General features: G+C 37.7%; 3 protein-coding genes across 7 annotated transcripts; 2 read left to right on the top strand and 1 right to left on the bottom strand.

Annotated features, from left to right (window-relative positions):
* Positions 1 to 534: 534 nt before the first annotated feature.
* Positions 535 to 3,015, top strand: LOC109187483 (V-type proton ATPase subunit G 1). The gene is made up of 4 exons (XM_019337685.1): positions 535 to 648; positions 1,555 to 1,662; positions 2,213 to 2,313; positions 2,573 to 3,015. Exons 2-4 carry the CDS (start codon positions 1,575 to 1,577, stop codon positions 2,714 to 2,716), a joined length of 333 nt encoding a protein of 110 aa, XP_019193230.1. The 5' UTR covers positions 535 to 648; positions 1,555 to 1,574; the 3' UTR covers positions 2,717 to 3,015.
* LOC109187473 (tyrosine-specific transport protein-like) lies at positions 2,900 to 5,658 on the bottom strand. Its single transcript, XM_019337667.1, has 7 exons — positions 5,146 to 5,658; positions 4,461 to 4,851; positions 4,230 to 4,370; positions 3,923 to 4,082; positions 3,688 to 3,838; positions 3,480 to 3,620; positions 2,900 to 3,400 (listed from the first exon to the last, which is right to left on the bottom strand). Exons 1-7 carry the CDS (start codon positions 5,503 to 5,505, stop codon positions 3,206 to 3,208), a joined length of 1,539 nt encoding a protein of 512 aa, XP_019193212.1. The 5' UTR covers positions 5,506 to 5,658; the 3' UTR covers positions 2,900 to 3,205.
* Positions 5,659 to 7,358: 1,700 nt separating this feature from the next.
* On the top strand, positions 7,359 to 11,866 carry LOC109187475 (patatin-like protein 7). Of its 5 annotated transcripts, XM_019337673.1 has the most exons (4): positions 7,359 to 8,873; positions 9,740 to 10,021; positions 10,545 to 10,547; positions 11,272 to 11,866. In XM_019337673.1, the coding sequence occupies exons 1-2, from the start codon at positions 7,728 to 7,730 to the stop codon at positions 9,998 to 10,000; spliced, it is 1,407 nt and encodes a 468-aa protein (XP_019193218.1). In that variant the 5' UTR covers positions 7,359 to 7,727; the 3' UTR covers positions 10,001 to 10,021; positions 10,545 to 10,547; positions 11,272 to 11,866. The 5 variants fall into 5 exon arrangements, with proteins under 5 accessions (XP_019193218.1, XP_019193217.1, XP_019193215.1 ...); XM_019337672.1 differs by lacking the exon at positions 10,545 to 10,547 and having other exon boundaries at positions 9,740 to 10,030; positions 11,278 to 11,866; XM_019337670.1 differs by lacking the exon at positions 10,545 to 10,547 and having other exon boundaries at positions 9,740 to 10,028.
* Positions 11,867 to 14,449: the final 2,583 nt, after the last annotated feature.

Raw genomic sequence — 14,449 nt, forward strand, 5'->3', positions numbered from 1 at the left:
AAAGATGATGGGGTGGCTAAGTGGGTGTAACAATATATTTATGCCTAAAGGTTACGAATTTGATTCTTATTAACACCCTTTTGGTCTCATTGCACGAAGTCTTCTAGCAGAGGTTTACCTCTTTTGAGTTATTATAAAGGAACAGTGTTTTGATTGCAGGAATTTTTGTTATCGAAAAAAAGAAGAAAGAGAGAAAATGATGTAAAATGCAAATGTTATGTATACTAAATAAAAAAGACCTTCTCAGGATGGAATTTCAGTTGATGAGGAATTGACTTTTTAGACAAATACTACCTTGTAATAGGTCAATAGTACTTAAAAAAAAAAAAAGGCGCTTTAATTGACTTATGATAGGGCTTTCAGCCCATCCAACGTGTTAGATTTAGACATTTAGTGGTATATTAAATCCAAAAAAAAAAAAAATACTCCGTAACAAATAAAATCCGAGTATATGTTTAATTTTTATTTAAATAAATAAATAAAAACGAGTTGATGTCCAGCTCTAGTAGAAACTAGAAAGGGGGCAGGGTTCAGCAGAGGCAGTGGTTATATAAGTCTCAAAAAGGTCGAAACAGTTTCGTTTGTAGTTGAAAGTTGGGGTCAGTTTTCTTCGGTGAATCCATTCACGAGCAAACTCCTATTCTTCAGGTATCGTCCATCTTCTTCTCTCCGCAATACTTTTTTCTCCGTCGTATCCCTATTATCTTCTGCTATGACTTCCTCACTCCGCATCTCCTTTTCCCCTCCCTCTGGCTTTATTTGGACTGGAATACAATGGATCTGGGATGGATTGTCGTTGAACATGTCTTGATCTGTTTCTGCCACTGGGTTTTCTTCCATCTTTCGTTGTTGATCAACTCAATTACTCGTGCAAAGCGTTTCAGATTAGGCTACTTGTTAACTAGTTCCCAATTAAAAAAAAAAAAAAAAAAAAGAAGGGTAGATTTGTTGGTTTGCAAAAGTTGAGATCTTTTAGCAAAAGAGGTATATGGGAATTTGATTTTTAAATGAAATTAGGGTGGACATTATTGTGATCCAGATTGAAGTTTAGAGTTGGGATTCTGTGGTGTAGATGTATTGAGATGTAAGATGACGGTGTTATAGTAATTCACTAATTCTCATCTGTCATCGAATGATCTCTTCTTGTCTATCACAATACTAACAGCACTTTATTTGATCTTTGGCTTAAACATAAAAGAAACGTTTTTGAGCTCTAAATCTAAGTGCCCAAATACAAGCTCAAAATGATGGATCTTTGACTAATAAAAGTATAAGTTGTGCAAACCGATTGCTGATTTGACTATTTTGCATCAGATGTTTTGTCTATTTGCGTTTGGGAGTATACAGTATGGGATAAAGTAGAAGCTCATTATGTTTTTAACTTTGGCTTAATTCATAAGGATTTATCATTTTTTGTTGATTCATATTCCTTAAAAGTTTAGTGCTGGTCCTTTGATAAAAATCTTCAAACCATTATTAAGTAATGTGAATAATTGTTCCTGTTCTCAATTATCAGTTTAGTGCTCACTGCTCTTCAAATACACTCTGTTGCAGCTACAAAAATCTTTTCCAGTATGGACTCTAACAGGGGCCAAGGTGGAATTCAACTTCTCTTAGCTGCTGAGCAAGAAGCACAGCACATTGTCAATGCTGCAAAGAGTGGTAAGTTCTTTTGTCCTTTTGGAACTTTAGTTTGCTAATGAATTTTCAATTGGACTTATTTTAAAACTTCTGTAACTCTGTAAGGTAGTTTCTTGTTTTTTTCTTGTTTTATGACTTGAAATAGGTGATCTTTTCTAGTGTAACTTTACAAGATTGATCATTTCCATGAAAATTAAATGTTTGCAATTACTTTAGTACAATTAAAAGGCTGGACCAAGGGCCAAGGCTCTCCTAACTTGGAGGATTTGGTGAAAGATGCATCCAACTTCTCTAAAAAAAAAATTTAGGGTGCCTTCTGTTGTGCATATTGGTGCTTGAAGTACTTGATTATTGTTGTAATGCATGAATTTACAGTTTATAGAAGTTATGCTGTAGAACATGCTTTGCTGTATAATTACATATTTACATGACATGTATACCTATATTGTTCTGAACATATAGTAACAACATGACTTTTTGCTATGGTCTTTTCTACTTTCTTTTTACAATGTTTCATTCTGTGATTCAAGATTGGGGTGAAATGAGTAAACCTTCTTGTTTCCATTTGCAGCAAAACAGGCTAGATTGAAACAGGCAAAAGAAGAAGCTGAGAAGGAGATAGCTGCTTTTCGTGCCCATATGGAAGCTGAGTATCAGAAAAAGCTTGCACAGGTATATAGAAAATTAATAATAAAATCCATATATAATAGAACCACACAGTTGAATTTCTTGGTAAAATTAACTGAGTCCAAATCTGAAATATGCCAATCATGGCTCAATTTCATTTTGTGAATCATCAAGAGCACCTGTGTTGTGTGCAGTCTATTTCCCATAAAAAAGAAAGATATTTTACACTTCTCTTGACTTGTACGTCATGTGTGAAACCTGAAATATAGCCAAAGTTCTATAACAAGTGGCCTTTGTTGAACAGAGTAGTGGTGACTCAGGTGCTAATGTCAAGCGACTAGAGGCAGAGACCGAAGCCAAGATTGATCATTTGAAGACAGAAGCTGCAAGAATTTCTCATGATGTTGCCCACATGCTTCTAAGGCATGTTACCACAGTGAAGAACTAAGATCTGTGTTGGATGAGTGTGAAGCTGAGTATTCTCTTAGCCATTTCCTTTCTTCTGTTTGGAGTCTGGGGTTTGGCCAACTCTCAACTTATTTTGTATTTTTATCATCTCTATTGGTTTCTCATGGTCCTGATTGAATAAAGCAGTTAAATACTGTGCTTTTGTACCAGGGGTCTGTATTTAGGTGCAATATGAACTGTATTATCTTCCATATTGGATTACCCTCAAGTAGCATTGACTGTTGTAAACCCCGATGAGAATGCGAGTGTTATTACTTATTTATATATATCTATTTGTCACTCTGTTTAGTTTCCTGTCCAAGTAATCATACATGCTCTAACACTAGAGTAACCTCAAATAGATATGGTTGTATGCAAGGTTCTGGTAAATTTTACTGTTCCTCTAATCTTCATAGTTAGTTTCAGGAGATTCATGATACATTTGTAACCATGAGCGCCATATTTCATTATATTGTAGAAAAATTGTTTCTTACAAGTGCAGCAGTGAGAGATCTGCAATAATCTGCTCTAATACTATACAAGAAGCAATCAAGCATACACAGATAAGTGCAGGCTTTGCTCTTGATATTGCTCCTTTATCAATGTCTTTATCTCCTCTGTTGTGCATAGCCCAAGCCATTGCTGGGGGAAGAACTCCATACAGCATTGTCATGCCGTAACCTCCCTGTTTCATTATCCTGTCATTATTTGTCTCATAGCTAGCTATAATCTTCACTTGCATTATGGAAAAAGATTTAACTTACTGCTATATCTGTAGCAGCATAAAAAGCATCTGGAACTGTTGTTGACAGGAGAAGAGAGGGGGCAATCACCATTGCTGTCGCGGTGAAGCTTATGGTATTTCTTCCCCACAATTTCCTTTGCCCAGAATTTAAATTTGGTTTCTGCTGGGAAAAAAAAACAGTCAGGTGTTTACCATTTTCTGTTCTTATTCTGAGATAGAGAACTTACCTCATTTACAAATGGTCCGGAATGCAACAAGAATTTACTGAGTTGCTCTTTGAAAAACTCGGAGAAACTCAGGAGAGTACCGATGATTGATGTTCCTATAGCTAGAAGTGAGAAGGCCTCTACCATATATGAAACCCCACTCCATTTTACACTGCATTATCAAAATATGGTGTGTAATGCTATGTTTAGGTGAAAGGAAGCATAGTGTAATGTATTCGAGAGTTGAGGATGTGACCTGAGAAGCAGTTCAAGAGGGTCAACAGATTGATCAACCTGAGCTGAGAGGCCAAGTGCAATTGCATTCCAAACAAGCAATGGCAGGAATGTAATAAAGCTACCAATCAAAACTGATGCTCTTATTTGTCTCAGGTCGCCGCCCAAATATGCACACAGAACTGCAGAGCAAAGGCTTAGAACTTGTAAACGGGGTAGTAAGTAGTAACACTCTCGGGAGAGTTGCCCCCGAATATGGCTTGTCTTGTCGCGTGGATGCAGATACTAGTGCAGTATGTAAAAATATAAACAAGGTATTCACCACTCACCCGGGGCCAGATCATGGTAGACCAAAGAAAATATCAGCACTGGGATAGCGGCTGGAACTCTTTCCCAGTTGCCCCCGCTTCCCTCCACTCCCGACCACCCTCCAAACACAGCTGCTAGAATCTCAATTGCAAGGAGCAGGCCTGTTTGTGTTCATCAATGGCTTCATTCATTAGCATTCAACATTCACATTTTATTCTTGGAAGCAATCAGATTGTTGCAATCTAATGTACCTATCATGGATGCAGTGAGCCATTGGTTGACTTGATCAGTTGCTTTAGTCCCGCCCACAGAAATCAGAACTGCGAAGGTGGCAGTGAAGACAATGCCGCAAACAGATTCTGGAAGATTGATCAAACTGCAAAGGATCTCGCCCGACTTGGCAGCGTAAGCAACCATAGAAGTATACCCCAAGAACACGTAAGTTAAGGTAGCCAGCACTCCACCCCATTCTCCTAATGTCTCTTGAGCCATAGTTCTGATGGAGATGATCTCCAACTCATCTCCTTCCCTTCTTGATTTCTTCCTTTTCAACAACCCCACATTGACTTCAACCAGTACAAGTGCTTCTATTAACAAAAATGCCCAGCACATTGTCATAGCTACTGAACTAGGAACCAACCCCTGCAACACAAAAGACTCAACTTTTTAATTTGTTTAACAAAAGTTATAAATTCCCCATTCAATAATGAAATTGGGTAGCCATCACGGGCAGCTCAGTTGGTTCTTAGGTGATAGATTATGAGCAAGAACACATGATCGAGTCTTGACAACTGTAGCGTGAGAGTTACACCAGCACCATGCACTAATCTTCCCACCTAATGGGCTGCTAAGTTACCGTGATTTATCTGGGATGGGGTATGGGGCGAGGGAAGAGATTGGGTATATTTAACCATGTCTAAATCATGCTTTGATTACCGCAGGGGAAGTTTTCTTGGGGAGAGCAAGAATGCCAGAACCAATACTGGTGCCAACAATCAAAGCAACTGCACCAGCAACTGTTCCCTGTTTCTTGGAGATTTTGTTAGGCTCTTGGCTTAGCTTCTCGATGCACCTCGTTTCCTTTCTTGCTGCAGTTTCCCAGCCACGTGATTGCCACCCTTGTCGGAATAAGCTGCCGGAAGAGGGAAGAATCAGGCACTTGCCGGCACCAAATCCCACCTTGGGTTTGAAGAAAATAATGTTGTTTCGTGGGTGCCATGATGAAATCTCACTAGAAGCTATGATGATTGCCCTTGTGCGCAGAGAGGAGGAAGAAATTATGGGATGAAGATCCATGTTAGACACTGTTCGAGTATCCCAAATATCTTGGAGTAGTTGCAGAACCTTTGACTCTTTGTGGTTGTTTGTGCAATATGGACCACTCAAGATATTTTTTGGTGGTCATGTACTGATGATACCAAACACCTTACAGCCATGAGTTGCATAAAGTTTCTATGTTGCTCTAATATATGTTTTTCTTAACAAGCATAATAATCTATAATAGGTCTAATAAAAAATTATGGTGAAGTGAATCTAATTTTACAACTTTAGAATTGATCAAAGTCTTCCGAGTTCATTATCAAAATGGTCTCTCGACTATAGCGAAAGTACCGACTTAATCTTCGAGTTATTTTTTTGACCGATCTAATCATAACTATTCAATTTATGTCCGATATGGTCCTCCGTTGTTTGAGAGTTAAGTCACCCTCTAATTTGAGGGTATAATAGTCCTCCATCAACCACTTTAACAAATCATGACCCCATAATACAACTAAACATGGTAACACGACTCTAATTTATATTTAGTAACAACGTTCGGGGAATTAGCCGTTGTTTTAAACCTATTCAGGACGGCAGTGGACAATAGATGAGAGGCCGAACCGAGTCCACGGTCCACACATAACGACCGGTTTTTTGTTACTCTGCCCCACGTTCGGGCCGGCCTTAGTCCAAGGAGACAGCCGCTGGGCCCCACACCTCCCATCAAAAACAAAAATATATTTCCTAACAAAATAATGCCTCCAGAAATTTTATACGCCAAGATTTTATTTTTTTTAAAAATGGAAAGGAAAAATGGCAAATCGCGATATATACGGTGTCGACCGTGGGCCCACGCGCTCTGACGTAAGAAGACAAGCGTTTAATACTCTCAACGCACGGCTCATCTCAAATTACACCGTTATCTGGAGGTGACAAAAAACATTAGTCCGTACTCCGTTACGGTGTAACCGCTATCCGCCGGCACCGTTCGATTTCTGCAGTAATTTTGTCGGACGGCCGTTACCCTTGGACGGCTCCGTGAACTAGGGGGTGATATTCCCGGTGAAATATTTTGGGCTAAGTAATTACATAAACGCCCACTGGATTTCTCTAAAACAGAATTTGGATTTTGGACCCCAAACTTTGGAAATTTATGAATACAGCCCTTGGGAGTTGGGAGGGTAGTAACAAGTGTTTTTTTTTTTTTTTTTTTTTTTTTTTAATGCATTTCATAATCATGTCTATATAAAATAATAAGTGTACTTTAAAAGAGTAAAACTCATCCATTTGTATGAATTTTAATGTAGGAAGAAAAACAAAGGAAGCAAATTTGTAAATCACTTTTTTTTGTTAGATGAACCAAAATATGGCCATGTTCGTCAAGAATAAAAAATAGAGTAGAAAAAAATGTATAGTATTACTCAAATAATATATTATTTTTGAATCACTACATGTCTTTCGAGCGCAATGTGCTTGACTACTCAAATAATTATACAATTACAATTAATGAATTGAATACCTCACATGTACTAAATCCGTTTAAAAGTTAAAATATACCGAGTACTATAATAATCAAAACTTTCTATAGTTACATTAAAAAGATTATGTTTTCCTTCCAAAAAAAAAAAAAAGATTATCTTATTGTGTTCATATCTTAAGTCAAATTTAATTCACAAGAAACTAATTAATAGTATTATCCTACTTAGCAAATTCAAAAATTTTGTTCTACAAGTCATTTTATGAGAAATTTCAGTGGTACTAATCGATATCAATGCTCCTATGTATGGTATAATATAAAATCAACCTTTATTTTGTGAATTTTTCCTCCTTGTCCCAAAAAGAATAAGGGGTTAGAGAAGAATTAGTGAAAAATGATTGGGCAAGGTGAAAAAGATGGAGGGTGGCCTGTATGTATACAAATCAGAGGAGTACGCAATTACGATTAGGATGACGATGGAGTAGAGAAAGAAAGGCAAGGGAGATTAGTCAGATTGCATAATAAAGTAAGAAAGGGAAATTTGGGTGAGAATTAGTACAAATGGCGTCTTCATAGATGGTGGTGGGGGTTTAAAAGCTAGCTACCACATCACACATCCTCTGCAACTCTCCTCTTTCTTTCTTTCTTTCTGAGTTTCTTCTTCTTCTTCCTTGCAAGCACCTGCATATTTCCTCCTCTTTCTTCGCTTCACGTTCACCATTGAAAGACGCGAATTTGAAGGTGTACGTAAATGCTTTGAGGTGTGGGATTGTTTCCAGACATGTCGGGGGTGAATGGGAATCATCAAACTTGGGATATGCAGGAGCCGAGTGTGGAGACGGATAAGTTGAGCTACGAGATATTTTCCATCCTCGAGAGCAAGTTTCTGTTTGGGTACGACGATCAGAAGCTTTGGATTCCCAAGAGCATCGCGCCGCCGGCGGTTGAGCAGTGCAAGAATGAAGAAGTGGTGTCGACGTCGCCGGCGCTGTGCGTGCAAGGGGGTACTACGAGAGGGAAAATTTGTGTGTTGTCCATTGACGGCGGCGGAATGCGGAGCATCCTGTGTGGGAAAGCTTTGGCGTATTTGGAGCAGGCGTTGAAGGCGAAATCGGGGAACCCGGATGCCAGAATCTGTGATTACTTCGACGTCGCCGCCGGCTCCGGCGTCGGGGGAATTTTTACGGCGATGTTGTTTGGAACGAAGGATCAGAAAAGTCCAATCTTTAACGCGGACGGAACGTGGAAGTTTTTAGCTGAGAATGGGAAAAGACTGTATTCCACGAAAGGCGGCTCGAGCTCCGGAGGTGGTGGGATTTTCAGGCGATTTTTCCTAGGCGGAGGTGGGGCCGTTTCCGCCGCCGCCGGTATAGAGAAGGCGATGAAGGAGGCATTTACAGATGAGAAAACCGGCCGGAGCTTGACGCTTAAGGATACACTAAAGCCGGTTTTGATTCCATGCTACGACCTTTCAAGCACGGCGCCATTTCTGTTCTCCCGGGCCGACGCGCTGGAGTCCGACAGCTTCGACTTCCGGCTCTGGGAGGTATGCAGAGCCACGTCAGCGGAGCCGGGAGTGTTCGAGCCGGTTTGCATGAGCTCCGTCGACGGCTCCACCCGTTGCGTGGCCGTGGACGGCGGACTAGCCATGACCAACCCGACGGCGGCTGCGATTACCCACGTTCTCCACAACAAACAGGAGTTCCCGTTCGTCAGAGGCGTGGAGGACATTTTGGTTCTTTCACTAGGAACCGGTCAACAGCTTCTAGAAGGCAGTTTCCCATACGATCAAGTCAAGGAATGGAAGGCCAAGAACTGGGCTCGCCCCATGGCCCGCATCTCCGGCGACGGCTCTGCCGATCTAGTGGACCACGCCGTGGCCATGGCTTTTGGCCAGTCCCGGAGCACCAATTACGTGCGCATTCAGGTACGTCTCTATTTAATGGTTTTCGGACGTTCTTCTTCATAATTTGCACGAGTCCACACCAGACAGCCTGGGAAATGCATGGCAAAAATATGTTGTCAATTCCGATGATTAGGATAAACTTAAGGGTAAACCAGTTTAGGTTGACCCGCTCAAATAAAGTGGCTCTGGGTGAGAGTCAAACTTGTAGCTTTATGGTTACGGTTACCCAACCAATTAATTTGAACATTTGCTGATATGCCCTCTGTGTTCTTTCCCAGTTTACAGCTAAAACCACTAAATTCTTGATCATCAAGCCATATCATAATAGGGAATTTGTTTCTTTCTTTCTTTCTTTTAGCTAATCAATCAATGCAGTTAACAGTCCTGTATAATGGAAAATGACTGTAAAAAAGATTATAGTTTCTGGGTCATCACTTCCTGTATAAAAGACAACAACTTTAGGCTTCATATTCCATTACTGTTCCAAAGGAGTGAATGGTAACCAGCTCCGTCCTCACTGTACAACAGCCTGGAGAAGTAAATAAATAGGCAGGGCAACAGAGTATTTATTGTGGACCTGTGTATATAAACAGCAGGCTATACCACTGGTCTGCTGCATTTTATCATGGTTGGCTTTTGTCACCAATTAAGTGTACATTGCAGTACAATTTAGAGTACTACATTCATTCCTCTCATCCCTATGTATCATTTACTCTGTTTCCAGTGCCACTTTATTCTACTCTTGCCTCTGCAGGATGGGGAACAGACAGAATTTATGGAATTTACCCTTTCTTTCTGTGGCTGTGACATATATGCATCAAATTTGGATTTCCTAATAGCTAGTTAGAAGATATATAATGCATAGGTTTTGAATTTGGTGGTAACAGGCTAATGGATCGAGCTTTGGTGGCGGGGTGAGTGTTGACACCGACCCCAGTCCTAGCAATGTGAGGATGCTTGTTGGGGTTGCAGATGAAATGCTGGCACAGAAAAACGTGGAATCTGTGCTTTTGGGGGGGAAGAGGATTGGAGAGCAAAGCAATTCCCAGAAACTTGACTGGTTTGCTGGAGAACTTGTGCAGGAACATCAGAGGAGGACTAAGAGACTTGCCCCCATTGTCACAATCAAGAAAGCTACTCCCAAATAGTATTCAAAATAATTAAGAAAAGTGGCATGGGTAAGATTTTCTTTTGTGTCAAATTAATATATATTATTATTATCCTCTTTCTAGTACTTTGGCATCACCTATGGTTATGGTTGGCTCACCTAATCATACTGACACCAACTATGCAAATAATTGGAGCATAATGATATAACCATAAAAAATATATATTCTTTTGGTAATATAATACTTTAGGTTTTGTGAATCACAAGATATTGTTGCTGTTCAATCTGTGTGTACCCGTGGGTGATTCTTGTCATTTTCTTCCTGTTTCTTGAGAACAAATGTCCCATGGTGATTGCAATAGGCTGGTATATATGGAGAGAAGCCCAGGCCAAACAGGTGATGATGCTAGCTAGCTAGCAAGGAAAAGTCTAGCTTTTATTTGGTAGCTCACCGACACCAAGGCCATTTAGTGATTTGCAGATATGGACCCTAAGAAAGCTTGTACCTTTAGGGGGGACCTTGTGCCTTGTGGCCATTTGAGATTCAGAGCTTAATTGGCAACCCTTTGTGGGTTCATAGAAAGAATTAAAGAAAAGGGCTTTTCTGTATTTGATATGATGAATCATGTTGTGGTTGACTACTAGGCAAATAAAGTTGAACTTTTCTTCTAGACCATGATCATAGATAGATTTCAGAGGTCCATATTGAAGCTCTTATGAATATTTGGTTGTGTTTTAAGCTAACTTTCTGAACTCATTAACTGAAACCAACATCCCCTGTCCTTGATCTTTAAGGTGTCCAAGTTTCCTTAAATGCTAGATCCATATAGGCGAAGCAGCTTGGCCTAGCCATGATTGTGTCATTCAAACATGCTGAGACCACAGCATTATGGTATATCATAACTGCTAGAAGAAATGTCGGTTTTGACTTTTGATGTTAATAGTAAAAACATGAATAATGCATCTTCATCGCTATTCGCTTCCCTCTATCCTTTGTGGAGTATAAAATTGGCTGCCATGATTGTATTGGTGTCTAGGTTCTAGACAAACTTATCTGGGAAGACAGTGAGTGCTTTAGAAATTATGTGAGGCTTGTTTAATGTTACTAATAAAAGCACAAGTGGTCAAAACTCTGTTGAACAAGACTACATGCACATATTTGGTGCATTTGAGGGGGACGGGGGAGATGGGGTAGGAATCTAAATTTACTATCGAAAAGAGAATATAGCTTATCATCAAATTAAAATACACTAACGAATTACTTGTTATGATGGGTACGGGAAAGCTAATTTGTTTGTGAACTTGTATTGATTGCAGTGCAGGTGAGAAATTTGTAGAGTGTGAAGAAGCTAAGAGTGAAGAGTGGTAAAAATGCAGCTTTAACTTTTGCAAGAGTGTGAGATAGGAAGAAGAGTGGTGGCCATTGAAAAAGACACTCAACTGTAAAAAAGGATGATCTTGGTGGGATTCTTTGCCTGCCAGAGAGATTGGCATTTGGTGGACATACCACTTTGAAAAAGTCAAAGTAAATAAAACCCTTTGATATAGGGAAAATTGTGTTTTCTTGATAGTCCAGTCCTCAAAAAATGATTGTGGAATGAATGGGGACTAAAATGGGGATAAACCCCTTATGATAGGCAAACCTAGCTTACTAGATAGTCTAGTGGTGCTGGCTTTCCTGTTTTCATTCCTACAATCCCCTCCTTTTATGGGGTTTTACACTTAGCACAATCTGTGGTGGTGAAGACAAAGCAGAGTGGGTTTGACCAAAAGCAATTAATTGGTATTAATGGATCATCAACTTAGTGACTTTAGTACGTGTTGTCACATTTTCTCATTCCATTTGAGTGGTATCCTTGTATGTATGTATGTATATGGCTTAATTGGGAGCTATTTGACAGTTGTTAGTAAAATTTCTCTTTACAAGTACTTTGATCTCATCCACTCATATTTCATGTCATATAAACAATCAATTTATTAAAAAATAAACTAATCTAATAGAAGTAATGAAATTATTAATATACTTAACTTTTGATCTTCATAAAATAATGACAACATGTTATTTATATTGTTAATGTGCAAACGGGCATGTTAATGTAAGTAAGGGGGGCTCATTGTGCACAGTAAGTAAAGATCTAGCCTCTATGTTCAACTGAGTTACCATGATTTATATACTCCCAAATGCTCTGTCGAGTCGGGTTGGAGATTCAATCTTTTGGAAACAATGTAAGAAATGGTGATGAGCTTTTTGCTAGACATAATTGCCTTTGCCTTATGTTACTCTTATTTATTTATTTATTAAGGTTTTTATTTATGTAGAGAAGAAAACTTATTTCGCAAGACATAATTGTGAATGGTTCTTTATTGAGATATTTAGTGAAAACTAGGAAAATGAGATTGAGACTCATTTGGCATGTTTGCTTTTTATTTTCACGTTTTAAATGTATTCAACTAATAAATAATTCACCAATAAGGCAATAACTATAAAATTTTATAAAAATTACTGTAAGTCAAGTACATTGTGCTTAGATAACGCCTATGTGGCTCTCTGAGCCTTGGAAGAAGGTCACAGGATTAAATCTTGGTAGTGGGATATTAAAAAAAAAACTGTAATAAAATATCTATATTTAATTCATAGTAAAACCACACTTTTAGTATTTAAAAACATTTATTACTTATAGAACATGGATGAAGAGTGCTAGTTGGCCACTTAATAATAATGGATTACCACAAGAGGGCAAACATGATATCTTTTGTTAGCACGAGTTCTTCACTAATCATTATTGCCCTTTTGCCCTCTCTCAAAACCCCAATAATGTTAATCTATGTCCCCACCAAAATGTCCCTCCTTTCTTTTTCAAGTTACCATGAAAATGCACAATTATTATCATATGATGTACATTAAATAAATTCTACTCTTGTGTAATATATAGCCTGCAAACTATATTAAGAAAATTATGTGTGACAGATTCGATTGAGATAATATGAACAAGAATTGAACTAGTAATTTTTTAATACAAAAATCATGTTTCAGTCACTTGACCACTCATTTCGAGGCAATGTCCCTATTTTCTTCATCCCTACACCCTACAAATGAAAGCTTAGTCTCTCATGATAATAAGTTAGCCAAGAAAAAAGACACCAATTCTTGTCCATTCAAACACCCTATAGATAGAGGGGTCCAATAAGTTTCACCTAATGCTTTGATAATGACCATGACTATATCCATATATGTATATAAAAGCCACATTTTGTGGCAATTAGGATAATTTCAAGTGTTGGTCTATTGGTGTAGCTGCCATTACTACACATTTTCTGTCATTCTCACTTATGCTCTCACAAAGCTGCCTACCTTTCGGTGCTTACATATTTTTCTTAACAAAAATATATAAACTTACATCAAAGTAGTTAAAAGCTGCTACCACCCCTTTTCATATAAAATAACATCACAAAGCAAAAGCAAATTGCGTGCCAATAAAAATTTTGTCGAGTTAGTAAAACTTTAAATTCTTTAATGTAAAGATCAAGAGATAAGTTTCTATTAATTACAAGTGTTTCTAAATTTATAGACCGGACAAATGTTTTGAATATTTTTTGTATAAAGAGTTTTTTTACATATAAGAGAAGATAAAAACAAGATCAGATGACTACACAATTTTGAGAATAGAAATGCCCACGACATCATAAAAAAAAATTATATATATAAAAAAAAAGAATATGGTCAAAAACTCTCTAGGGGTCTTTAGAATTTGTAAAGTTGAACAAGAATGATCATGTTGTGTTACCATCCCGTCTCCATAAAAAATTGATTCCCTTTAATATGTATGTGTTTGATAGAATATGTTCGCCTCAGTCTTGTCTCAAAATCTCTCTAATGGTTTCAAGCAAATGATAGTAGAAATCCCTTATTCAAATAATTCATGTTTAATTTCAATTGCCAACATAACATACTATATTTCTTAATATTAAAATAATTTAAATTCACTTTCGGTCAAACCCGTTTCACAAGATCTTCTACCTTTCATGTGTAATCTACTAATATATAAGCTATTACACAAGATCAAAATTTATCCAATATATGCCACTAAATAATAGTTGTGAATTTTTCAAGTAATCCGAAAAAAAAAATCGATTTTCCTTACTAACAATCTAATCTCCTTTAACAATGTACCAATAACAACAACAATAATGTAGTAACAATACAAATGCAAATTAAAGTTAATTACTTTAGGTCGTAAGCAAATTTGTTAATTATAAGTTGTGCATAATGACGAAAACTCTCCATTACTATAAAAATTCATATATGTACTGAATAAATTCTGTTTTTTTGTGTAATAACTTACGAATTACATAGAAAAAGTAAATTGTACTAGAAAAATTATGTGTGACCGAAAAAAATTTAATATGAATGAGTTAAATGTTATTTTAACTATCAAATTTATATCTAACATTTTTACCAAAAAAAAAAAAAAAAAAAAAAACTATTTAA

The sequence above is a fragment of the Ipomoea nil genome, unplaced genomic scaffold (assembly GCF_001879475.1).
Source record: "Ipomoea nil cultivar Tokyo-kokei standard unplaced genomic scaffold, Asagao_1.1 scaffold1421, whole genome shotgun sequence".
Taxonomy (NCBI): domain Eukaryota; kingdom Viridiplantae; phylum Streptophyta; class Magnoliopsida; order Solanales; family Convolvulaceae; genus Ipomoea; species Ipomoea nil.

Excerpts from the sequence above, each read along its gene's own strand:
- LOC109187483 (XM_019337685.1), top strand. The coding sequence starts at position 1,575 with ATGGACTCTAACAGGGGCCAAGGTGGAATTCAACTTCTCTTAGCTGCT. Across the intron at positions 1,663-2,212 it reads TGTCAATGCTGCAAAGAGTG|CAAAACAGGCTAGATTGAAA; the intron begins GTAAGTTCTTTT and ends TTCCATTTGCAG. Across the intron at positions 2,314-2,572 it reads ATCAGAAAAAGCTTGCACAG|AGTAGTGGTGACTCAGGTGC; the intron begins GTATATAGAAAA and ends TTTGTTGAACAG.
- LOC109187473 (XM_019337667.1), bottom strand. The coding sequence starts at position 5,505 with ATGGATCTTCATCCCATAATTTCTTCCTCCTCTCTGCGCACAAGGGCA. Across the intron at positions 4,852-5,145 it reads CCAAGAAAACTTCCCCTGCG|GGGTTGGTTCCTAGTTCAGT; the intron begins GTAATCAAAGCA and ends TTTGTGTTGCAG. Across the intron at positions 3,839-3,922 it reads CCTCTTGAACTGCTTCTCAG|TGTAAAATGGAGTGGGGTTT; the intron begins GTCACATCCTCA and ends TTGATAATGCAG.
- LOC109187475 (XM_019337672.1), top strand. The coding sequence starts at position 7,728 with ATGTCGGGGGTGAATGGGAATCATCAAACTTGGGATATGCAGGAGCCG. Across the intron at positions 8,874-9,739 it reads CCAATTACGTGCGCATTCAG|GCTAATGGATCGAGCTTTGG; the intron begins GTACGTCTCTAT and ends TGGTGGTAACAG.